Source organism: Gigantopelta aegis, chromosome 14, assembly GCF_016097555.1.
Source record: "Gigantopelta aegis isolate Gae_Host chromosome 14, Gae_host_genome, whole genome shotgun sequence".
Classification (NCBI taxonomy): Eukaryota; Metazoa; Mollusca; class Gastropoda; order Neomphalida; family Peltospiridae; genus Gigantopelta; species Gigantopelta aegis.
The window spans coordinates 54429746-54457546 of record NC_054712.1 but is presented as its reverse complement, the minus strand read 5'-3'; the positions used below and the strand labels follow the sequence as shown (position 1 = coordinate 54457546).

The following is a 27801-nucleotide window of genomic DNA, read 5'->3' as shown; positions in this document are numbered from 1 at the left end:
ATTTGACCTCTGTTTATTTCCCTAAGTAATGTTAGTATATCATGAAGCATAGTATTTATTTTGTAGTATATGTGATATATATACTTCAACAAATGTTTGGTTTGGGATTGATCCCCATCAGTGGGCCCATTGGACTATTTCTCGCTCCAGCCAGTGCACCACAACTGGTACATCAAAAGCTGTAGTATGTGCTAGCCTGTCTGTGAAATGGTGCATATAAAAGATCCCTTGCTGCTAAGTGGCAACAGCGGATTTCCTCCCTCAATATCTGTGTGGTCCTTAACATTATGTCCGATGCCATATAACTGTAAATAAAATGTGTTGAGTGTGTCATTAAATAAACCATTTCTTTTCTTCCTTCCTTCAACAAAAGTTCAAGTTTGTTTTGTTTAACGACACAGAGCATACTGATTTATTAATCATCTGAATGTAAAACAAATTGGTAATTTTAACACATAGTTTTAGAAAGAAACCCCCACCCCACCCCATGATCATTTTTCCATTAGTAGCAAGAGATCGTTTATATGCACCGTCCCACAGACAGGATACAACAACCAGTCATGGTGCACTGGCTGGAACAAGAAATAGCCCAACGAGTCCACCGATTGACATTGATCCCAGACCCACCACGCATCAGGTGACAACTTTACCATTGGGCTACGTCACGTCCCGCCCCTATACTTCAACAAAAGCAGTGGTTAAAAAAGCAGATGGTATCAGGTATCAGGTATCAGGTATCAATATATATATATATATATCATGCTGTACAGATTAACTTCACACCTACAGCTACAGCCAGTTACAGCTTGTTTACATTTTGGTTTTCACTTAATAAGTAAACAATGAATTAGGAACTTACAAAACTAATAATACAAAAAAACACAAAAATAGCAGCATCACTCAATAAAACCATAAAAAATGCATTTATAAAACATATTAATACTTGAGTCAAACAAAAAAAACAAAAACAAAAAACAAGTACAATGGTATGCCAATTAATTATTTAAAGTTTAGAATTTTATATATATATACATCCTCGTTTATTTAAAGTTTAGAATTTTATATATATATACATCCTCGTTTATTTCACAGCTGGTATCAGAGTTCAAACAGTCAATACTAAACTTCCTTGTACATATGTCACAGTAGACAATATGTCAATAAAAATTGCATTCATATTAATGCATTTGTTCACACTGCCCTAATGACTCTAACGGGAAACAATACAACACACGAACAGTGTGACCATTTGAAAAAAACTTTCATTGTTTCAGTTTCAGTACAAAATTGCGGTAGGTAAATTAGACTTTACCTGTAGTATAGTGTACTTTACCTGTAATATAGAGTACTTTACCTGTAGTATAGTGTAATTTACCTGTAGTATACAGTACTTTACCTGTAGTATAGAGTAATTTACTTGTAGTATAGTCTTCTTTACATTTAGTATAGTGTACTTTACCTGTTTTATAGTATACTTTACCTGTAGTATAGAGTACTTTACCTGTAGTATAGTGTGATTTACTTGTAGTATAGTGTACTTTACCTGTAGTATAGAGTATTTTACCTGTAGTATAGTGTACTTTACCTTTAGTAGAGTACTTTACCTATAATATAGAATACTTTACTTTTAGTATAGAGAATTTACCTGCAGTATAGTGTACTTTACCTGTAGTATAGACTAATTTACTTGTAGTATAGTCTTCTTTACTTGTAGTATAGTCTTCTTTACATGTAGTATAGTATACTTTACCTGTAGTATAGTATACTTTACCTGTAGTATAGACTAATTTACTTGTAGTATAGTCTTCTTTACATGTAGTATAGTGTACTTTACTTGTAGTATAGTATACTTTACCTGTAGTATAGTATACTTTACTTGTAGTATAGTGTACTTTACCTGTAGTATAGTGTACTTTACTTGTAGTATAGTATACTTTACCTGTAATATAGTGTACTTTACCTGTAGTATAGAGTACTTTACCTGTAGTATAGTGTACTTTACCTTTAGTAGAGTACTTTACCTGTAATATAGAATACTTTACTTTTAGTATAGAGAATTTACCTGCAGTATAGTGTACTTTACCTGCAGTATAGAGTACTTTACCTGTAGTATAGAATACTTTACCTGTAGTATAAAGTATTTTACCTGTAGTATAGTCTACTTTACCTGTAGTATAGAGTACTTTACCTGGAATATAGTGTAATCAACGAGCCTGATCATGTCCGATGTGTTGATCTCTGCAATCAGATGTGTGCATCGTCCGCCTCAAGCTCACTGATAACTCATGAAAACGGTCAACCAGCCTACCCACAAGCAATTAAGGTCAGTAAATAGGATTTTTTTCCCTTTCAACATTGTGGAATTTCTTAATGAACTTATTTATCACATACAATATGTATACTCAACCCACAACAAAAGTGTCTGTGTGTGTGTAAATTTGTTAATTGGTATTTACAGGTAAACTTGTCAATAAGGGTCACTCATGTAAATAAATTTTAAACAATTCTCAATATACATGTATTAGAATGTCTTAACAGACTCATAATAGACTCATAACATATAATATGTATATTCAAGCCACAACAAAAATGTCTGTCTGTGTGTGTGTGTTAGTGTGTGTGTGTGTGTGTGTGTGTGTGTGTGTGTGTGCGTGTGTGTGTGTGTATGTGTGTAAATTGGTATTTACAGGTAAACTTGTCAACAAGAGTCACTCATGTAAATAGGATTTTTGTCTATATATACATGTATTAGAATGTCTTAATAGACTCATAACATATAATATGTATATCCAACGCACAACAAAAATATCTGTGTGTGTAAATTTGTTGTTGTTATTTACAGCCAAAACTGTCAAAACTGACCACTCACATAAATAGAATGTTTTGTATTTAACATGAGAATTTCTTAATGAACTCATCATATACAATAAATATATACTCAACACAAAATAAAAATGCTTTGAGTATGAAGTTGTTAATGGTGTTTACAGTAAAACTTATAAAAATTATTGAATATGGCTTTAATAGACAGGTGGTGTCTATATACTGAGATATACTAGTTCATAAAATTCATTGAGGTAAATACGTTGAGTAGATTTCATACATGTGCATTTGCATATACAGTGAAACCCCTCTAAACCGGACACCCAAGGGACCTAGTAAAATGCCTGGTTATAAGAGGTATCCAGTTTAGAGAGGTTAAGTTCTGTACTGGTTTTGAAAAATGGACCATGAAAAATGTCCGGTTTTGGGGGAATTCCGGTTTACAGAGGGTCCAGTTTTGAGAGGTTTCACTGTAATTTATTATTATCAGCTGATCATGCCATGCATTATAAAGCACATGTAAGGGTACTCACACTACTGATTACAGAGGGTCCAGTTTTGAGAGGTTTCACTGTAATTTATTATTATCAGCTGATCATGCCATGCATTATAAAGCACATGTAAGGGTACTCACAATACTGATTACAGAGGGTCCAGTTTTGAGAGGTTTCACTGTAATTTAGTATTATCAGCTGATCATGCCATGCATTATAAAGCACATGTAAGGGTACTCACAATACTGATTACAGAGGGTCCAGTTTTGAGAGGTTTCACTGTAATTTACTATTATCAGCTGATCATGCCATGCATTATAAAGCACATGTAAGGGTACTCACACTACTGATTACAGAGGGTCCAGTTTTGAGAGGTTTCACTGTAATTTATTATTATCAGCTGATCATGCCATGCATTATAAAGCACATGTAAGGGTACTCACAATACTGATTACAGAGGGTCCAGTTTTGAGAGGTTTCACTGTAATTTAGTATTATCAGCTGATCATGCCATGCATTATAAAGCACATGTAAGGGTACTCACAATACTGATTACAGAGGGTCCAGTTTTGAGAGGTTTCACTGTAATTTACTATTATCAGCTGATCATGCCATGCATTATAAAGCACATGTAAGGGTACTCACACTACTGATTACAGAGGGTCCAGTTTTGAGAGGTTTCACTGTAATTTAGTATTATCAGCTGATCATGCCATGCATTATAAAGCACATGTAAGGGTACTCACAATACTGATTACAGAGGGTCCAGTTTTGAGAGGTTTCACTGTAATTTAGTATTATCAGCTGATCATGCCATGCATTATAAAGCACATGTAAGGGTACTCACAATACTGATTACAGAGGGTCCAGTTTTGAGAGGTTTCACTGTAATTTAGTATTATCAGCTGATCATGCCATGCATTATAAAGCACATGTAAGGGTACTCACAATACTGATTACAGAGGGTCCAGTTTTGAGAGGTTTCACTGTAATTTAGTATTATCAGCTGATCATGCCATGCATTATAAAGCACATGTAAGGGTACTCACACTACTGATTACAGAGGGTCCAGTTTTGAGAGGTTTCACTGTAATTTAGTATTATCAGCTGATCATGCCATGCATTATAAAGCACATGTAAGGGTACTCACAATACTGATTACAGAGGGTCCAGTTTTGAGAGGTTTCACTGTAATTTACTATTATCAGCTGATCATGCCATGCATTATAAAGCACATGTAAGGGTACTCACACTACTGATTACAGAGGGTCCAGTTTTGAGAGGTTTCACTGTAATTTACTATTATCAGCTGATCATGCCATGCATTATAAAGCACATGTAAGGGTACTCACAATACTGATTACAGAGGGTCCAGTTTTGAGAGGTTTCACTGTAATTTACTATTATCAGCTGATCATGCCATGCATTATAAAGCACATGTAAGGGTACTCACAATACTGATTACAGAGGGTCCAGTTTTGAGAGGTTTCACTGTAATTTACTATTATCAGCTGATCATGCCATGCATTATAAAGCACATGTAAGGGTACTCACACTACTGATTACAGAGGGTCCAGTTTTGAGAGGTTTCACTGTAATTTACTATTATCAGCTGATCATGCCATGCATTATAAAGCACATGTAAGGGTACTCACAATACTGATTACAGAGGGTCCAGTTTTGAGAGGTTTCACTGTAATTTACTATTATCAGCTGATCATGCCATGCATTATAAAGCACATGTAAGGGTACTCACACTACTGATTACAGAGGGTCCAGTTTTGAGAGGTTTCACTGTAATTTACTATTATCAGCTGATCATGCCATGCATTATAAAGCACATGTAAGGGTACTCACACTACTGATTACAGAGGGTCCAGTTTTGAGAGGTTTCACTGTAATTTACTATTATCAGCTGATCATGCCATGCATTATAAAGCACATGTAAGGGTACTCACACTACTGATTACAGAGGGTCCAGTTTTGAGAGGTTTCACTGTAATTTAGTATTATCAGCTGATCATGCCATGCATTATAAAGCACATGTAAGGGTACTCACAATACTGATTACAGAGGGTCCAGTTTTGAGAGGTTTCACTGTAATTTACTATTATCAGCTGATCATGCCATGCATTATAAAGCACATGTAAGGGTACTCACACTACTGATTACAGATGCACGGTATAACCAGTATACCGCAATATAAATATTTTAAAATAAAAATGTTTTTTTTGTTTAACAACACTACTAGAGCATATTGATTAATCAATCATCGGCTATTGGATATCAAATATTTGGTAATTTGGACTCGTAGTCATCAGAGGAAACCTGCTACATTTTCCTAATGCAGCAAGGGATCTTTTTATATGCACTTTTCCAAACAGAATAGCAATACGTACCACAATATTTTTTTTAGCATACTGGAATACTGTACTTTATATATATAAATTGTATGTGCGTTAGTGCACACATGTTATATTTTCAAACAAAAACTACCAGTTTAAGAAAAGAAACAATAGCTTCATGATTAATCAGTGTATCATTTTATTAAGTTATAGAAAATGTATACGAAATTAGAGCACTAATACAAACATTTTGGCAATACTCATCTCTACTAATAATATATTCATATACATCCTAGTATCGGGCTTTTTCTCATTCCAGCCAGTGCAGCACAACCCATGTAACAAAGGCCATGTTATGTACTGTCCTGTCTGTGGAAAACAATAGCTCAAGGAATGGCAACAGCAGGTTTCTTCTCTCATTATCTGAGTGGTCCTTAATTTTAAATGTCCAAAGCCATATAACCATGATAAATATAAATGTGTTGAGTGTATTGTTAAATAAATAATTTGTTCCTTCTTCTTTCAACAGTAGCGACTCTAACCCACAGAGTTTTAACTTAATAGCTCAGTGCAGATGTGTTAAGCCACTATCATATTCCAACTTGTTTCTCACTAGGGGCAGATCTAGGCTTTTGTAAAGGTTGGGTCACAAAATGCTGAAAAAAGCAAACTGAGTTTGTTGAAAGCATATGCATCAGCCAAGCTTCCAATAGAGCCAAGATCTAAAGACGAGTTCTAGGGCATTTTACCTCAGAAATATTTGAAATAAAGATGCTTAGAGACACAGTTTCAGGGAAATTTTATGTTTAATGTTGTGGATGTTGAATTTTATAAATAAAAAGTAATTAAAAAGGGCACTTCAAATGGATTGGGGGTTCAAAGGACCCCTGTAACCCCTGTCTGGATCCACCACTGTTCATTAACCATCGACAACTCAGTATTAACCTGTTTTGGAAAGACAGTCCAAATAGATGAGGTGTGTGCCCAGGACGGCATGCTTCAACCTCAATAAACAAACAGTAAAATAAATCAAAGTAAATAATTAATATTGGCATCATTGGTATAGTGATTAAGCCACCAGACTTTAGGCTGGTAGATACTGGGTTTGCATCCCAGTACCGGCTCGCACACACATCAACTTCTCTCTCACTAACCACTAACAAACTAATCACTAACTCTCTGTCCTGGACAAACAGCCCAGATAGCTGCCGGTGTGTGCCCAGGACAGCATGCTTGAACCATAATTGAATGAAGCAAGGTAATAAATATAAGTGAATAAATGAATGAATGAATGAGCCACTGTTTAGTGTTAGTGTTAGTGATATGCAAAGAGTACCGGTACTTTAGCACTTACATTTATAGTGGGCAAGTCTTAATTGCGTATGTGACATACACAAGCTTTGTCCTCATACGTCACTGTCAAACATTTTTTTTTTATAATCACCACTACTACATATTATTGAAATAGTCAATCAGTGGACCCAAAAATAGCACACTTATACTATTAGCTATTTGAAATTTTTTGTTTGTAAACACATAGCTAAATTGAGTTTGATGTAGCTAAACAAAATACAACAACATATAAGGCTCATTAAAGATGCTATATCTAAAATTAGCTTAAATTCAGTTAATTTATTGATTGTGACTGACATTACAAAAAGATAAACTGTTTTTGGTAATGTCAGTCAAGTTCACTTGAATGGTTACCAAAGTTTACATAAGGTAGGCTTCAAAATGTTACTCTAGTTTTAAGAAGCTTATGCTTGGATACATTATTGTCCAAACTACAGGTATTTAAAATAATAAAAAATGGCTGAAAACTGTCAGGTCAGTTACTGTGGAATTGCCCAGGAGTTCTGTGACAGTGGAACCTGTCTAAAACGGATCATGTTCGAGACCTAATATTTATCCGATTTACACAAGATCCGGTGCTTAGAGGGTCACATTGTTTCTATTTAGAAAATTTGGAACCAATAAATTTGGCTGGTATTGACAGGATTCCAGTTTGCAATGTGAGTTTGTTCATTCCTCTATGAACATAAAAACATTACATCAAAAAGGAACTACTTCTTACAACTGTTTACAAACTACTTTTAGACTATGGATGTCAGGGAACTAGTTTTATATATCAATAATATGAAATGAAAATAAATAACTGGTCTAATACACACTAAGTGTTTTATAAGAGATATATATTTTTGGGTATCAAATTCATAAATACCTGTAGTAACTTTACAAATTAAAACATATTATTAGTAAACATGCACATACTACCCAGCAACAAGCATTCAGATAATGAGCGATGCTCACTTTGAAATGAGGCACATAATATGTATGAATGAGCATTGAAGTGAATCTTCCATCAACCAGAAACTTGTCCCGACTACCATTTCGGTGCCTCAAATGCACATTCCGTTTGAAAATCCAACAGTTCAATCAAGTTCGCACAATTTCAAATCAAATTACACTTTCCATTTTGGTGGCAATTGGCAATAATTAAATTAAGTGTTAATTGTTTACTGAACACTGAGTGCATTGAACTTTGAAATATCACAAACATCTGATGACGTTATTCTAATTTATATTTATATCTTGTATTAAAGTTCAAGAAACAAATAAAATAAAACACGAACTTTTAATGTTATTATTAATAAGTATGTTTAAAATTTAATTATAAGGATTGTTATCGGGCATGATAAAAAAACACCCATCTGTAAACAGTTTCAGACAATTTGTTTGTTCATACAAATGTATGTAAAAGAAACAACAGTTTCTCAAATATCTTTTGTTATCTTGAAAATAAGAAGAATGATCTTAAATGGGTTTATTTGAATTAATACAATTCTGTGACATGTACTTGGTGTTATCGTTCACAGACTGAAAAATAACTGGATTAGTGAAAATACAAAGATGCAGGTTACTCAGTCTGTATAGACAATTTGCTCATAATAAATGTTCTTCAAAGAAAAAGAAAAGAAATGTTTTATTTAACAATGCACTCGTGGGCTACTCTTTCTGATTAGCAGCAAGGGATCTTTTATTTGCACTTCCCACAGGCAGGATAGCACAAACCATGGCCTTTGTTGAACCAGTTATGGATCACTGGTCGGTGCAAGTGGTTTACACCTACCCATTGAGCCTTGCAGAGCACTCACTCAGGGTTTGGAGTCGGTATCTGGATTAAAAATCCCATGCCTCAACTGGGATCCGAACCCAGTACCTACCAGCCTGTAGACCAATGGCCTAACCATGACGCCACCGAAGCCGGTAAATGTGCTTCAACACCTTAAACCAAAATAATATCTCAGATTCTCACAGAAATGTAATGACCCCACCTCATACATGTCATATCAGGCCAATACAGCAAAATCCTATATGTGGCCATGGGCTCATATGAGAAATTAAATTTTTGTATATTTTTCTATTTGGTCACATCAGGAACACAGGATCGCTTCGATGTGAGTGTTTATTGCAAAACTCCTGACATAGTCAGTTTTCATTTTATCCAGAGTAGAATTCTCTGGATTTTGGTTCTGAGACATGTCCATGCTATCAGCATTCAAAATAACTACATATATTAGTAGCTCATACAAGTTAATACGAAGTCAAATTAAATCCATATTTAAATTGGTTAATTTGTGATATAATCAACACTCAGTATAAGTGTACTTTAGTACAGAGAAATTATCTTTCATATCAAGGCTAAAGACTAATTGCCAAAAAATATAGAACAGTAAAATTGTGGCTTATACGGGAACCGACAGAAATGTTGCAATTATCAAGATGATACATGTGACAAACATTGAAGAACAAAAATGTATTCCCTGTTCATGTTTTGGACAAATTCACTAACATTTTGATGTAACTATTTATTTATTTTATTAAACATATTTTATTGTTTTTCCAGGGTATTCCATGAGATATAACGATTTTTCAGAATATATTCAAGGACTTTCCAGGATCAATGTTTTTTCCAGTAAAATCCAGGGGCATGCCCTGGTACCAACATGGGAAAAACTTGCTTACTCAGAAAATGAAGATGAAATCTTTAATAAAATTTGCTAAATATTTCCATCTATTTCGGCTCAGCTAAACAAACTGAAACTGAAAGGACAAAACACAAAGATTCATGGTCGAAACCATTTTTTCTAAGACTCCATCAAGACACAGAAAACTTGTTCAGTTCATGGGGAATGCATTGTAATGGACGAAAAAGATGAAAAAAATCTAAAACTAGGAGTACAAAAGTGGGTGGAAAACTATTTGAAGACACTTCAAATGGCATGCTCCTCACAGAAATGGATAAGATGAGTTTAGATAGCATGGCAAAGTTGTTCAACATAACATGTATGTATTAGCAAAACTTTCCAAACTCTGAACAGGGAACTACCACCAATAAAACTCAGACTGTTACCAAAGAGAGTGAAAGTTTGTAAAGACTGTAGATATCATGCTAAAACCAACAAGACAAGCATCTTGAGGCTGGTAGATACTGGATTCACTGGAGATTTTTCTTTCCAATACCAAGTCCAACTCTCAGTGAGTGCACTGCTAGGTTCAATGGGGAGATGAAGGCCACAGACACCGAGTTTCATCCACCTCTAGGATGCAGGTATGAGCATGTCTCCTCTTAGTGTATGACGCCAAATGGGGGATGATTACCAAGCAGGTACTGCAGGTTCCATGTACCCCAGGTTCGAATGATCAAAGGATACCGAGATAGCTTAACTGATAGGAAGTGTGGAACACAGCCCAAACCGACAGGAAATATTGCAGCTTTACCATTCATCTCAGTATCACCATTTAACAAGAACAACAACAACAAATGGCTCTGTCTTTGTGTTCTAGGTTTGGGGTGACTTTAAAAAACAAGAAGAGAAGATTATTCAATAAATATAATATGTTAAACTAAAGCTGATGTAATAATTATCAGTTATTTTACTTGTTATTAATTTTATTTATCCCAGTGAAATGGTTTTTGTTTGCTGATCATAACACAAGAGTAGATGACTTCACGAAAATGGATAAGATGATCCATTGTGTCTGCTTTGATACAATTTCAGATATTCCAGAAAGATGACCTACTTGTAAGAGATGGATACTGATGGACACCTTTACAGCTGGAGACCCTAAAACTGAATTCAACAGTAGTGGGTGAGAACAAGGACAAATTCTGCAAACATTTCAACTCTAACCATAAGAGATTCTGTGAAGGGAGGTTGGCTATCCAGAGACATTCACTTTCAATGGAGATGTATTCCTTGATGATATGATGCAACAAATACTCACATACATTGACAAAAGGTAATTTTATTAATTTATTTACATATTTATCAAGCAGAAATCTGTGCTGCGAATTCCTGATTTTGGGTCGAAAGTGTAAGATTATGAAATGGAAGCTCTAAAAATAGCTCGCATTGTCAGTGACACCACGCACTGGTCAACAACTAATTTTATCACTGAAAAAGAATGTGGTTATTAACAGGATGACATTGCTGATTTCTGTAAAAATGACCACTTCCCTGAAGATTTTTTATTGATTCTGGTATCTGTTTCTTTCTATTTTTAAATGTATATACATGTTGATATAGGAACTTTGGATAGGTATCTATCCAACAAAGACCGCTTTCATAACAATATGCATTTAAGTCAGTCAGCCAAGCTGGTTTCAACACCACTAACAGCTACCTATGCTTTTCACTGTATTTTATTACCACTAGTGGGTGTAGGTTTTAAGTGTCATATCCAGAATTATCTCCCAGCTTTTACACATTTCAAATATAACAACAGACAGACTCACAGTAGTCACTTTATTAATAACTAAACACATCAGAATACACAGAACCAACTTTGAAGAAGAAGAATTGTCTCCTCATAATCGAATGTGATGTGACTGACAGAATATGATTACTTGACCTGCAGAATGACAAGGAAGCCACTTACAAAAATTGATTCCCAGACGGATTTCACCTGCAAAAGCGACTGCAGTGAATTTGCTGTAAAAATAAACTATATGGGCAATAAACTGCAGGCGATTCAGTTTAAGCATCAATTCACAGCTGTTGAAATAAAAGCCCGAAAAAACCTAGCTGGTTGCAAAAAGGTAATAAATGTTAATTTTTCCTATGAAAAACTCCATGTGTGTTGAAGACACTGCAAGTGTAACGAGACTACTGGACAACATGAAATGTGTTCATGCTGTCACTGTGCCTCTATGCTGACTAAAATTGAGAGAGGAAAACATGTGGGATTAAAACATACTGACTATAAAACCTTTGTCTAGCTGTCCGACATCAAAGAACTTAATGCGCCACCAGCTCACTGGGTGGCGTTTGTCGTAAAAGGCTAAAACAATGGCTGCATCTACTCAATAGCGACCATTGTTTAATTAAATATGCAATTATTTTTACTGTTATAGTAATTTAAATCTGTAGTGATTCAAAAGCATTAATTTAGTATTCCTTTAAAATACTGCGCCTAATGACTTGAAGACAAGCATTTGTACGATGTGGTCAACTTTTAAAGCGTACTTCAGATGTAATACATATCTTCTTGTGTTAATTAATAATTGTATGTTTTAACACCAAAAAAAATGTAACGTTTCATTATGCACTGTGATAATATGTTTGAAGCTCCAAATAAAAAATTGAATAATAATTAAAAAACCGAAAAGTCCTGACTTAATACTTTAGTAAAGTATTCAAACTTTTAAAGTCCTGACTTAATACTTTAGTAAAGTCATCAAACTTTTAAAGTCCTGACTTAATACTTTAGTAAAGTCTTCAAACTTTTAAACAGCAGTTTATTGTATGGGCGAGACTTTATTAAAGCCTGGAGCCTAAATTGTGAAGTTTTTTAATCATGAGTGCATGATGTCGCCTTTCACATGTGTAGACTGGTAACATTACTTACTTATTCATACTTGATATCTTTATATGTGTAGACTGATAACATTATTTACTTATTCACACTTGATATCTTTATATGTGTAGACTGGTAACATTACTTACTTATTCACACTTGATATCTTTATATGTGTAGACTGGTAACATTACTTACTTATTCACACTTGATATCTTTATATGTGTAGACTGGTAACATTACTTACTTATTCACACTTGATATCTTTATATGTGTAGACTGGTAACATTACTTACTTATTCATACTTGATATCTTTATATGTACTTTATATGATTTATGTTAATTATTAATTTTAACACACAAAAAAAGGAAAAAAGTTTTATAACCATGAGGCTTGGAGTGACTTCCATGTAACTTATTATGCCAATGAAATGGGGAGTTGGGCAAATGCAAAAACATTTTAGGACAGATATTTTGATCCGCTGTATTCTTTGGGGATTTTTATTGCCTGAGGTGAGTTAAGTGTTGGCTATGTGTATGTCATCAGTTTCTGTAACTTTTAAGTCATCTTATGCTACATAAATGCTTGGGCAAAAATCAGCCATTCAGGATTTAGTAAAACTTTTCAGACATATTGTTTTGTGCCATGGGTAACCGCCTCGGTGGCCCTGCACATGCCCCGCCACTGCCCAGAGCTAGCTCTAAGTGTCATCACACACCACTTAATTAGTATACAAATGTCATGCAGTTTTACTAGATGTGGGGAAAAGACTTACAGCATCTGTAATGTACATCTGTCGGTTGGGTTCCGAAAACTGCAGACTGTAATTATCTGGAACCGCAAGCTTCCATCTACAAAATAAAATAAAAATTAGACCAAGCAATCATCTACAATCAACTATACTCAGCAACTATTTGTCGTCATAGATCAAAATAAGACTAAAAATTAGATAATTCTGACATGTACCAAAAAAAAATAGACAAAAAATTGGATCATTCGGGACATGTAACAAAAATATAGACTAAAAATTAGATAATTCGGAACATGTACCAAAAATACAGAGTGAAAATTAGATAATTCTGACATGTACCAAAGTCTTCAGAGGAATTTCTGAAACCCGCTAAATTTTTGTGTTAACAGTAATGGAATTTTTATATGCACTTTCCCACAGACAACACATGCTCTGGCCTATGATATACCAGTCGTGGGGCTCTCAGTTAGGTCGAGAAACAACTGTTCATCTCAAGGATTACAGAAGTATAAGACAGGTAACTCTGTGTCATACCGTACTTGGTTGTATTAGATCATAATTGTAGCATCACTAGGCTTAGTTTGATGCCCAACTTACGTGCTGGGTTAACACAGGTTTGACTACCATACACATCAAACATATAAATGATAAAATCCAACTTGCGTGCTTGCTTAATTAACACAGGTTCGACTACCATACACATCAAACATATAAATGATAAAATCCAACTTGCGTGCTTGCTTAATTAACACAGGTTCGACTACCATACACATCAAACATATAAATGATAAAATCCAACTTGCATGCTTGCTTAATTAACACAGGTTCGACTACCATACACATCAAACATATAAATGATAAAATCCAACTTGCGTGCTTGCTTAATTAACACAGATTCGACTACCATACACATCAAACATATAAATGATAAAATCCAACTTGCGTGCTTGCTTAACACAGGTTTCACTACCATACACATCAAACATATAAATGATAAAATAAAATGTATCCATTCAATGGACCAAGAATATGTGACACGTTCACATATTCTCAAAAAGGCTTTGAAGTTTCTAGAGATTTTTTTGTACAATTCTGCTGGAATCATAAAAATTATGTAATATGGATACATGTATTTTGCGACTCCATCTCATTCTGTCCCAAAATCTTGTATTCGTGGAAGCATGGAATCCTGTTAAATTTGTAGCCTGATGAATATATATATATCTAAACTTTTCTTTAGAGTAAAATTATAATAATAATATTTACTTACTCTGCACATATATCTTGAATAATAGCAGCCAAGGGTCGATTCTAACATGAAAAAGATAAAACAAACATTTTTTTTTTTAACATGGACGTAGTAATTTATTAAACACAGGGCTAGCTCTGCCACTCGCCACATTTGGCAACTGCAAATTTTGGGAACAATTGGCAAATTTTATTTTGATTTGGCGAACAAATGGTATGTTGCTGGAAAATAACTGATTTAGCATTTTGGAAGATGATTTGTGGAAATGTTTTGCTCATCCAGAGCTAGCCCTGAAATCTATCCTTCACCAGTGTAAACTCATTCTATTAATAGAAATATAAACATACAAATATCACAGGATAAATTGTAAATGATAAGTGACATTAACTTACAAATATATTAAAGATTGCATTTCTTGTTCTATTTAACAACTTTTTATTGAAATTGACAATGACAGTTTTTAACATTAGATGGGTTTTTTTTTAGCCCTGACCCAACATATAAACAGCTGGCATGGATCCAAGGGGAGGATGCTGGGATGGGATATGCACCACTTCCCAATTCTAAGTGCCAAAAAAAATCCTGTGTTTAGCAGATGAATTTATTGGTTTTCTGCTTGATATTTCTGTTAAGATTACCATTTGATGTCAGAAAAATTACTAAGTATCGGCAAGACGCGAACTTAGTAGATACATTAGTAGGCCTACTTTGTAGCAATGAAGTCTGTAGCAATCAGTCACATTAAACAACTATTAATGATAATAAATAAATAAATAAATAAATAATACAAATAATAACAATAAAATAATAGTAATAATAATAACGATAATAATAATAATAAACCACAGGTTTATATAAATAGTCTGATCAAAATAAATAATGAATGCAATTTCCTTCCAAAACTCTGCGTGTCTCACCGTCCTGACTCCTATCGGACGTAAAATAAATTATTTCGACAATGTCAGTATTGCCATTGGATCGAAATGGTCATACATACTATATGAAATTAAAAGGGTTTGTCGTCATTAATACGGATTAATTAAATCTGCCACACAATAAGTGTAAATAACAAGAAATCATAAACACAAAAGAAGAAAATACAAGATGACGGAGACTTTGCCCAGAATTGTAAATGAAAGAGTAATAAACATGATTTGCACAAATAATAATGTAAACATGTATTTATTAATTTGCTTTATTTGTGTATCTAGTGTTGTCACAGAAAATGGTGGAACAGCATTCCGGCATGTTTGTTTGTTGACACTTGTTGAAGCTCATATGCTTCAGCATTCACTCATTCCTGACACGATGCGTTTTTCACCATGTACATGGAAGAAAAATGCTGCCCCCATTATAGCACTTTTTTTTAATTAATTAAATAAACCAATGTACTTGTTGATATTAAGCAATAATGTACATTAAATATTGTTGAAAATGTCTACCAGGCAACCAAACTTTTCTTTAAATGTTAAACCCCTCCCTAGAATAATCCTGCATCCACCTATGAAAAGGACAAATAAACAGGGTAAGGTTAGAGGTAGTCTGATACATGTGCCGTTACATTCAGTACCACATAAATTCATGATCCCATTGGTCCAGACGTAGCAACAGGAGTTCGTTCAATTCTTGATGAATGTAAAAATTATGTTATCAGGGAACGTCAAATTTATAAATTATATGGGTAAGTTGTCTTACTGAGCATTATTGTTTATGGACAAAACATAATTCAAAATAATGCAAAATAATGTGTGAAGTTTGAGTGTTATTATTAGTGGTATAATATCTGCCCGGTCCCCTCCATTATTATTTTTAGTTAGGGTTAGGGGTTAGGGTTAGGGTTGGGGTTGGGGTTGGGGTTGGGGTTGGGGTTAAGGTTAGGGTTAGGGGAGGGGGGGACCGGGCGGATATTTTTCCTTATTAGCAAGCATGATTCAAATTTAATAATATAAGGATTGTCTGTTATTTCTTTTATGTTCATCTTTTACATTTGCCGATGCACACAGATTTTTTTTGGTGCATACCCCGATGAGAGTAAAAGAAGTAACAAATAATTTGACAAATTCAGTTTGATGGCAGATGTATCGGACTGGCTGCTAGTCAATTTGTACCATGTTCATTTTGTATCATTGTCAGTTCATGCCTAATTTAATAATTTCGTACCCTGGTCATTTTGTACAATTACAAAAAGTCATTTCCTACCCTAGTCATTCCGTACTTTGGTCATTTTGTACTATAACTGAAAGTCATTTTGTACCATTAAAAAAAAAGGTGTAATGTCAGATGTGATATCACCCCGGTAGTGTCTTTTACAAAATAACATTACATTTCAAACATCACCTGCAACTGACTTTTTTTCATTTATATTTCTTTTACTTTACAAAACCATTTAATTTTGTGAATTAACAAATATGAAATCTACGTCTGAAAACACCATACTGTTTTGGTCATTGTGTGTGTGTGTGAGTGTGCATGTGCGACTACTTGCAAACTGTAACTGTTAACAAAAAAGAAACAAGTTAAATTTTTTAAAAGAAGGCCTAATAAATAAAAAATATTTTTTTGGTCCATTATGTTGGTTCATTGTTTTTGACAGCTATATTAATTATCAGGACATTGCTACATGACTGACGTAGGTGGCAATCAGTAGAAGTTGGCAGTTAGTAGTAAATACCAATTGAGGGTCTGGCCAACTCAGATAAATGGAAATGATGTGTTCTGAATTTCCAACTGTCAAAATAAAGTTTAAAAAAATTAATTGTATCTTTGTGGCAAAAATGCAGTAAAACTGCTTGTATGATATGATCCATTTGCTTGGTATATAATTTATATACTGGTACTCGCCCATAAGGACTCCAAAGTTGTAGATGTCCATTTTTAATTTTGTCACAATTATTTACGGACAGTAAAGTTTGGTGCGAGTTGACCAAATGCTGGGGTGAGTTGGTAGGGGTGAGATGGTTTTGGGGCAAATTGACCAACATTCCAAAATGACTAGGGTACTACCTAGCGTATGAAATGACCAGGCAGTATGGTATGAAATGGATTGTACGAAATGACTATCAGTGCTCTACGAAGCAAGTTCAAATTTACTCTTCCCTGGTCAGTAAAGTATAATATTTTCGTCGCCAGCCACTTACATTTAGTAGCCAGCTAATATATAAACCATGTGCTTTTAGTGCCATTTTACGGCACATTACTAATGTCGTAATTGTTATGAATGAACTCGTGAAAGGGTAATTCTTAGTTGTTAAATAGTAATTATAGTAATTACAACTGTTTGTGTCCGGTTCCACTAAAACAGTGAACGACTATTAACTATCATTAGCAAACTCTGTACCCAATAATTTTATTAAACAAAATTAATATTTTAATGGCACTGCTAAGATATGCATTTAAATTGCAGTACTCAAAAAAAGTTAAATAAAAGCATTGTGATAATATCTACCATGTTACTAGTAGCTACCAATCGGTTACCTTACATTTTGGTTTAAATAATATTTATTTTCGTCACATACTTCCTTGTAAATCCATAAATACTATTTTGTAAATAGTTGTGTCTTTAAAGTAGAGTCATAAAAATAGAAACATGTTTTCATCCTGCACTGGTGAACATGACTTCCGACGTCATTAAAACGACATTCACGACTGGAGAAGTCGTTATCGTGGAGAGACCCATTGTCGCGATAAGCACGAGACGATTGGAGCACAGCATAACACATATATAAGTCGACATTTAAAATAATTAACGTTTGAGTTTCAAACAGACATGTAAAGATTCAAGTTAAGGGAGATAACATCATAACTAAGTATTACCTCCCTTAACATGTTTACTATTGAATACTAGAAAATCGTTATTCAGTCTGATATAACATGTCTCAAACTTTTCTTTTTCAAACAAATGACCAATAGAAAACAAGTTTTATAGAAGATAAATTGCTACAGGTCCACTGTGTTTTCCGATGTCCAGTTTTGTTTACAGATTATAGTAAAATTATTGGACAGTCGCCTACTGACGAATGTGATTTTATTTTTTAGACGCCAGGGATTTTTTTTAGTCGCTATGGCGAGTATTTTACTTGCTTTGTAGAGCACTGACTATGATCCATCAACTATTAAAGGGCACTCAAACCAAGTTATGTTATTTTGTTTATTTGTTGTTTTAGTTTTGTATTTTAAACAAGTCCACACAAGTAAATTGACCCTTGAATCAATGGCTATTAAGCTTCTAAAATATATATTTATGATGTACAGAGCTAAAATGACAGTGCCACAAGATCTAGTCTGAAACACCTGCTGTCAGACTACACAACATCCAGTTTTTGCACATGACACTATTATTAATATTGTTATAATATTAAATAACTTATTTAGCCTTTAGGCCATCTATAGATATAACTTTTGTACAACATTTGAAGAAGAAAAAACTATTGAAAAGAGAACCTGATCTAGTTCCTTGAACTGTGTTTGTTGTCCTTCCCTGGTAATAGCCACTTTCTTTATATTATCCATGTTTTCTCGAGAGGCTCTTGTTGGAACCAAACCCCTTCCTGGTTCCCCCGACATGGTTATTTGTAAACTTTTCACAAGCACAGTTAGATAGCGGGACCCTCATTAAACCTTAGCTTGACTCATAATGGTTTATCAAACTTCAGTCTACCATCGAGTATATTCGGTATGTAGATTTCAAATATAAAACGTGATAAATATCCATATTTCAGTTGACAACCGTGTCAAATCTGCTACGATGACCAAACCTCTTCCGGGAAATAGTTTCGCGTTTACACACAAGAGGGCGCTACATCCGGTGTACTTGAACGTGTTGCGTTTATAATTTCTATGGTTTGTATTGGTTTAGATAGTGTATGGCATAAATATACGCGTAGCGTATGTACTACTATAAGTGGTATTCTTATGAAATTTTTTAATTCATCGACATAAACAAGTTCGTCACAGTTAGTAAAAACAAGTTGACAGGGCTCGAGAAATCGGTAGACTGGTACTGCAAAGTTGACAAGTTTTCATATTTGACATTGCGCATTAGTCAATTTGTTAGTCAATTCCCTAACCCCACTCACAACACTGTATGCCTTTGTTTTAAATATAATTTGGGGTTTTTAAAAAAGAAAATGAAGAATAAGATATAAACTATACAGCACAATACAAAATTAACAATAATTTATTGTTGTTTCACTAAAATACAGATTAATTCATTTTGTAGTGACCAAACAACATCGTGAACCAGACTTGTTTTTAAGGAATCTGCATATGATTGAACCCTGACATCAAAATACTTTTGTTGAATTAAGAAAACTTTCCCCAAAACAAAGTGCACAAATGAGGAAAAGACAAGTAGACATCAAAATATTTTTATACATAGAGAAATGTATACAAGACCGCCACCGGCCTCGGTGGCGTCGTGGCAGGCCATCGGTCTACAGGCTGGTAGGTACTGGGTTCGGATCCCAGTCGAGGCATGGGATTTTTAATCCAGATACCGACTCCAAACCCTGAGTGAGTGCTCCGCAAGGCTCAATGGGTAGGTGTAAACCACTTGCACCGACCAGTGATCCATAACTGGTTCAACAAAGGCCATGGTTTGTGCTATCCTGCCTGTGGGAAGCGCAAATAAAAGATCCCTTGCTGCCTGTCGTAAAAAAGAGTAGCCTATGTGGCGACAGCGGGTTTCCTCTAAAAACAGTGTCAGAATGACCATATGTTTGACGTCCAATAGCCGATAATAAGATTAAAAATCAATGTGCTCTAGTGGCGTCGTTAAATAAAACAAACTTTACTTTACAAGACCGCCATTTTGCACTCTGCGCCCTATATTAAAATTAAATGGTGTGTAATATTAAACAAACCTAAATAAACAACAGTTTTACACTGCTGTCATTGTCAAAGTCTTGTCTGTATCACAGATTCATTGACTAAGAGTTTTGGTGAAGTCATGTTACACATATCACTCTTGAAAACAATAGCCCAGTTTATTGAAGAATGTCAACATTAGACTACGACATCTCTTCACATCAGAAAATGGCATTAATATTATCATATGTTGGTTGATTTTGAGATAACAAGGTAAACACATGTAAACGCGTGTACAGAAACCATTTTCCATTAATAAGCCTGTTCACGGTTACTCAAGGATCCAAGACTTAATTGATGGGGAGAGGGGAATACTGAAAACTATTTTCGTAATTTTGTTTTACATTTTAACAAGCATTTTTAGAGTACTGCCTCCTAAAGTCAAGGGCTATATAAGTTAAACTTGATTTAGCTGTAACAGTATGCGATAAAGCTATATGTATATATATCAATTCAATAGCTTCAGGTATTGCAAAAAAGTTTGAATTTTTTTCTTCATATTTTCAAAGTTCAAGTACAATAGCTCTGTTTAAAATAGGTAAATCACCATAAAAATCAAACTTAATATGTACAACAGTACATGATAATGAATGAAGGAAATGTTTTATTTAACAATGCACTCAACACATTTTATTTACGGTTATATGGCATATGGTTGAGGACCACACAGATATAGAGAGAGGAAACCTGCTGTCGCCACTTCATGGGCTACTTTTTTCGATTAGCAGCAAGGGATCTTTTATATGCACCATCCCACAGACAGGATAGTACATACCGCAGCCTTTGTTACACCAGTTGTGGAGCACTGGATGGAACAAGAAATAACCCATGGGGCCACCGAGGAGGATCGACCCTAAACCGACCTCGTATCAAGCGAGCACTTTACCACTGGGTTACGGCCCACACTGATAATGAATGAATGTTTAACAACACCCCAGCACAAAAAACACATGGGCTATTGGGTGTCAAACTATGTTCAGTACATGATAAAGCTACATGTTAGCTCGGTATCTCGAGGCATTGTGAAAAAACCCTTCTGGAAAACTATATGTGGGACAAATAATCATGTATGTTGTATTACATACTTTGCATGTCAGAAAATTGCATTGGCAAAAACAAATGCTGAAGCAACAGTACTGGTAATACACATCCTTAATCAGCTTGCTATTTAACTGAACATACAAGTATTATTTTGCAGATCTATCTTTGAGAATCACCTGAAAGTGTAGATCTATGTCAAGTTGGTTGAACCTACACCGTAATGGAACTCTGACATCTTGTGTTTCACACTGATGCAGACAATGTTGTTATTTACAAGAGGTGCAGTCTGTGCTACCAGATTTCTGAACACCTGTTGTCAGGTAATTTTTTTATTTGTTGTTACTATGTTAGGTAATTAGTTGTAAGAACATCTGCACCTAATACTTTAGTATGGTTTATTTTCAACCAAGGTCAACGATAGTCACTTTTCACACCCTAGTTTTGGCTCTGACATTAATTTTTTGATATGGTATATTATATTTAACAAAAGTTTTTGTTTTTTTTCTTTAATCTTTTTAAACTTAAAGGAAACATGACACGAGACCATATTATAGCTCATTTTAAAAGAAAAATGATATAAAAATAATATACAAATAACTTTATAACAATAAAATACGTGTAGTTAACTTAAAATTAAGAAATTACGCTAACCAGTATCAAAGTACGATTTATGCATATTTCTTCGTGAGCGTTCGGAAAAAAAGGGAAGTGACGTCAGAGCCGCTGTACTCTTCCATTGTTGTTAACTGTTTATATATGGAGTAAGGGGCTTACGATCTTTTCAGTCCAACAGTGCCGTACTGCGCGGCCTTCGGGTGTAAAAATAAACAGTTTAAACGATCGGGATTGTCTTTTTTTATGGTTTTCCAAAGGATTGTATCCGAAGAAAGACGCGTGTAATTTATCGCAAAAGAAAGATTGGACACCAACACCGCATAGTACTTTGGTGTCCGCCTAATTACAGCCCGGAGCCCGAACGTTACCCGGAGACAAAAACAGTACTCGGTTGCGAATGCCGAGGTGTACATTGTACATATTTGGCACAAAGATACACCTCAGCATGATGTATTTATATATGTTAAAACAAAAATGTAGAATTTTTTATTTATTTATTTTTTTTTGGAAAAAAAAAAGATTTTTCATGTTAGGGCTGTAGGCCTACATAACAAAATCTGTATTCACCGTCCGAAGAAGGAAACGTCAATAAGTAATTAAATATGGCATATACAAACATGGGATTTGGCATGAGGATACATCTCAGTACGATGTATTTAAATATGTTTTTAAAAAACGTGTAGAAAACAATAATAATTTTAAATAATGTTTTTAATCTTCAAAGCAACACGAAGTTCAATACAAAAAAACCCACTACTGTCTGTGTCGAAATAACTATTATGTTTCATCCACGGGCTGACTTGAGAATCGGAGTGTTGTTTTAGTTAATTGGTCCTTTCTTTCCGTGGCCTGCACATGTGATTCCTGATTGGCAGGTGTATATTGCAGGGTATCGACCAGGTAAGTGATTACCACGGTCTAGACATGCGTACAAAATACGTGCCAGTTTTTTTAAGATTACAGGGTATTGTGGCGTAACCTGTCGCGACTATAGTACAATGTTAATGGACATTATCAGCCGCCCTGCTTCATTACTGTAAATAATGCTGTAAAACCCTTGATTAAGTAGACTTTCCCATCTAAAATTACAAAACTGACCAATTACGTAGTACCAAAGAAAAGAAAATTATCACTTGGGTATCGTGAGCGGTCGTTTTTACTCTAACGCACCCTACCAATAGGCCTAATAATATGCTACTTTTTTTTATGAGAGAAAAATACTATAACCCCATTTCGTTCTATTGATGCAAATAGAAATACATTTAGTTTAAAAGTTGATTATACTCTCAAGTCATTTATGTTGTTTTACAAGCCAGGTTAATGAAAGTGAAGCGCCTTGTCGTAAATTAGAGCGTTTTAAACAAATTTAAAAAAAATGTGCATACAGATTTCATTATGTACAGCCCGAACATAAAAAATGCGATATTTTCTAAAAAAAAAAAACACCCAAAAATGTTTGTCCTACATTTATATTTTTTACATATTTAAATACATCATATCGAGGTGTATCTTTATGCTAAATATGAACAGTATACACCTCGGCATTAGCATCCGAGTTTTGGTTTTGTCTCCGGGTTACTTTCGGGCTCCAGGCTGTAAATTGGTCGACCGGTCTGGTCTGGCACCATCAGTTTCTCCACCCTCCGACTCGCTATCGGTTTTTTCTTCAGTATCACTGTTGTAAGTAAATGTGTGTCTTTCTTCATTTACTAACAGCTCATATTGATACGGCAAAACGTTTTGCGAACGAACACTCATTGTTTTGGTAAGCTGTGCAAGTCTTAGATTCTTTACGAGTGGTACGGACTAATGCTTTTAAGTGTAAGGCTTCAGATCAAGCGACGCGTCTCTGACATCAGGGACCTCGTGATTGCCCTGCTCATTAAAGATCGGCAATTTCCGCTAAGAGCTCGTATCTGGGGTTCTTTTATGGAGATATTTTAAGTAATTAATTTTTTATAAACAAATTTTTTAGGTGATTCAATTTATAATTAATTGTACATGGTTGGTGCCAAATATGGTTTACGTGACATGTTTCCTTTAAACTTAATTTTTTTGTCCAGAATTTTGAAAAATAAAAACATACCAATCTATAATTTATAAACGATGTTGTACTAATACAGCTAATTTTGAATTTGGATGTCATCAATATTCCATTACACTGTGGTTTTACATAAATATTCCATTATACTGTGGTTTTACATAAATATATATAAATAATATTTTCATATACTTACCATTTGTGACACACAATAGCCGATGTGTATTTTTGTGCTGGTGTGTTGTTAAACATTCATTCATTCATTCATTCAGTATTCCAATAATGTCACAGTACATAACATTTCTGTTTTCAGAATGCTGGAAAAATTCCAATGCAAAATTGCTATTGAATTTTTTTTGTTTTAATATTATTAATGTGTTTGAAGAAAATCTTGTAAAAAAAATTGTACCATTTACGAAATTTGCATTGCAATTGAATTTACGGTAAGATATATTATATTTATTGTGTACGACGCCAAAACAAGGGTACGAAAAGTGACTGTCGTCGACCTTAGGAGGCCACCAAGTTAAACAAGTCCAGGAGAGTGATAAACCACTCCCATACTAATTTTGACATGCACAGATTTAGGCCAAATAATTTGTACTTTGTAAGTCAAAGAATCTTGTTATTTATGATATTACAGACATTACGTTAATGTTTTGGGCCCACTAATATCAACAGGCTTCTTTTCAACATCAGCCACTAATATCCGAGGTTGAACAATGCGCTGACAAATACTAGTCAACAAGGGATAATATTTTATTATCGTAGGGAGGTGTGTATTCAGTGACAAATCATAACCCTCATCTTTCATGTAAAGAATAACAATAATGAAAAGTTTGATGTTTCTTCTGCAATTATCTGTGTTATAACTTACAAGTATTATGTTGCAAAAATTACATGATCCCACTGGATGATGTTAACCATTAGGTTATTTAGCAAGTATTCTACAAATGCATCAGCTGACTGTATGGACACGTTATTAATAGTTAAATTTATAGTGGAGGATGCAGTTTTTATTTTGTCCAAATTTTTTTAGTATTAATCAAACAATATTGTTCATATATCTTGCAGTGCAAACATGACTCACTCTTATGTGACATTTTTATCATGTCAGCCATTATAATTTTTATATTTTATCCTTCTTTTCCCCTCCTTTTTGTCAACGCTAACAGCATAATCCATATCATCATTTGTTAATCACTTGTCAAAACACTGTTTTAGTGATATTATATTCTCTCTTGATCAGAGGTGTCAAAGTACTTGTAACATTTTTGTCTACACTGTTAGGAGTCGGAATAGCAACAACAAAAGGATAATGTGTAGTACACTCATAAAAATGTTGAATGGACTTTTAATCTACTCACGGGGCGGGACGTAGCCCAGTGGTAAGGTGCTCACCCGATGCTTGGTTGATATGGGATCGATCCATGTCGGTGTGCCCATTGGGCTATTTCTCATTCCAGCCAGTGCACGACTGGTGTATCAAAGGCTGTGGGATATTGCATATAAAAGATCCCTTGCTACTAATGGGATTTGTCTCATCATGTTTATGGATGACCATAAATAATTTCTTGAAGACAGGCTTGCAAGCGGGCCCTTATTTTCCTAATTTTCCTTATTTTTTGACAGCAGCCCTAATATTCCTTATTAAAGCTTCAAAATCCTAAAAAGCCCCAATTTTTTGGTGAAAATCCTATATTTTCAAATTTTGAATTTTTTTGATAAATGCAACATAAAATAAGTGTTGGAATTAATTAAATCTAGCCTTAGTATACTTTCAGATAATGAATATGTTGAATTAATGTATTTCTCAGAAGACATCTTGGTGGTTATCAGCATCATATTCAGCATGGATTTGCACCATATCAGATTACTTTAATCTGGTTGTATTGATATGCTGAATATCGCTGTTGATGACCATTGGCATGATCTTCTGAGTTGGTAATTAGCTTTTGTATTTATGTTCTCCCTGGAGGCGAGTACAGAATGTTTTTTTTATATATTGATTATTGAATTTCAGTCCTTATTTTTGTCAAAAAATTCCTAAAAATAGCCCTTATTTTTTAAGAATTTTGCCCTAAAAAAAGCCCTTATTTTTCACAAAATTTTGCTTGAAAGCCTGTGAAGATGATTTGAATGTTTCTTTGTTCTTGCTAAATATATACCGTACCTTATATCATACATGTCACAGTTTGACAAATGTTTGAGAAAGCCGCTAGTCCTCACAGCTTTGGCTAGTGCCCTATGTATTACAGTAGTACATTCAATAGTTTCCGCTAGCCCAGACCAAAAATTCAGTAGCCTGGACCGAGGGCAAGTGAATTTGTCAAACCCTGCTGATGCATAGGAACTTTTTTCTGTAATATATAATTCCATTTTTATCTTTCTTTTTTTTAAATACTTTTTCAGAAAACACACATTCTACAAAGCATACAGCCAGAAATCAGCTATGTATTCTGTAGATCAAAAATCACACCTTCTCGGAAACCTCAGCGATTCCGGCCACTGCATGCAGCCGACAATGTCAGCAAGGACTATTCCATTATTTATGTAAACAATTTGTTAAAGACAAACTATTATGCTCAGATAGTAATCTACTCTTTGTCGGTGCCTACAATGATTTGGTCGGCGTACCTTTGTGCCCAAAATTACCAGGACATACCTTTCAAGCTGACATCAACGAGCCCTGCCCTGGGAGGAATGTTGTACTTGCTGTTCAATGGATTCTTAGTATTAGCTCTGAATTTTATTGGACGGAGGTCTATACACCGCATGTACCACAACCCAGACACAGATCACTATATTGCCATCGTGCAGAACTGGAATATGGTGAAAGGTCATCTGGCATTCACAGCCGATGAAGCCAGGTATCAAAAGCCATCCTTAATGAATGGTTTTCTTGGAAATCTCGAGATAAAAGGACGGCAGTTTTTTGTTGTGGGAACAGATTTCAAGCAGCCAGCATATTACAACAGACTCATGGGTTGGGATGTAGGCACCCCTCTCGAACAGGCTAGTGACATCGATTTGAAGGAATTGATTCATAAAGCGAGAAAGAAATCTTAGATTATATCAGATTTAATGTTCTATTAAAATGTCTTTCTTTTATAAACTGTTGTTAAATTGTTTTTTCTGCATGAAATTGGTAACAAAACCAAATTACATGCATTATAATTAATAAAACATATCCAATTGTAAAGTATAATTTTGACATTAGAGGGGAGAAGTAAATGTTAATAATTAGTATCAAGAACCGGCCACAAGCTTACCTGGTTGCAAATAATTTTACCATTGCTTGATACGACGATGGTGGCTCTGCATTGAATCCAGAAGAGGTCAGATATGGCAAGGTTTCTCCAATTAAAACAACTTAATATAATGTAAATGCTTTTATGCATGTTTTAAACTAACTTTTTTATCAGTGTAAGAAAAAGGGAATGCCACTTCCAAGCTATGAGAGACCTCTGAAAATTGCGAGAGAATGCAGGGCTTCTAGAATTTTTATAAAATCCACTAGCCATGAGCTGGGATTTAAAAAAAATGTATTGACCACAATTAAAAATTCACTAGCCCTACTTTTAGTTAATATAATATTTTAGTAATAGTAATAATCAGATATGTCGCCTAAAGAGGCAGATGGAGCTTAAAAACACTAACATTGGGGGCTTGGAGTGGGGGCAGGGTATTCATATTTACAAAATAGATTTAATT

At 34.5% G+C, this 27801-nt stretch overlaps 2 protein-coding genes across 5 annotated transcripts in view; one reads left to right on the top strand and one right to left on the bottom strand.

The window, feature by feature from the left end:
• Positions 1-19323, bottom strand: part of LOC121388536 (engulfment and cell motility protein 1-like) — a 73737-nt gene extending 54414 nt beyond the window's left edge. The window contains exons 1-3 of the mRNA XM_041519910.1: positions 18966-19323; positions 14547-14587; positions 13301-13376 (exon numbers count right to left, since the gene is read on the bottom strand). Coding sequence (XP_041375844.1) covers positions 13301-13376; positions 14547-14587; positions 18966-19088 — 240 coding nt within the window. The 5' untranslated portion in view covers positions 19089-19323. The remainder of the gene's footprint in view (positions 1-13300; positions 13377-14546; positions 14588-18965) is intronic.
• Positions 1205-27202, top strand: LOC121388537. 4 transcript variants are annotated; one of them, XR_005959981.1, is made up of 6 exons: positions 1205-1292; positions 2200-2323; positions 10726-10966; positions 13697-13793; positions 21589-21751; positions 26500-27202. XR_005959981.1 is itself a non-coding variant. In XM_041519912.1 (5 exons), the coding sequence occupies exons 4-5, from the start codon at positions 21683-21685 to the stop codon at positions 27154-27156; spliced, it is 726 nt and encodes a 241-aa protein (XP_041375846.1). In that variant the 5' UTR covers positions 1258-1292; positions 2200-2323; positions 10726-10966; positions 21589-21682; the 3' UTR covers positions 27157-27202. The 4 variants fall into 4 exon arrangements, 3 of the variants coding, with proteins under 3 accessions (XP_041375846.1, XP_041375847.1, XP_041375845.1); XM_041519912.1 differs by lacking the exon at positions 13697-13793 and having other exon boundaries at positions 1258-1292; XM_041519913.1 differs by lacking the exons at positions 10726-10966; positions 13697-13793 and having other exon boundaries at positions 1258-1292.
• Positions 27203-27801: the final 599 nt, after the last annotated feature.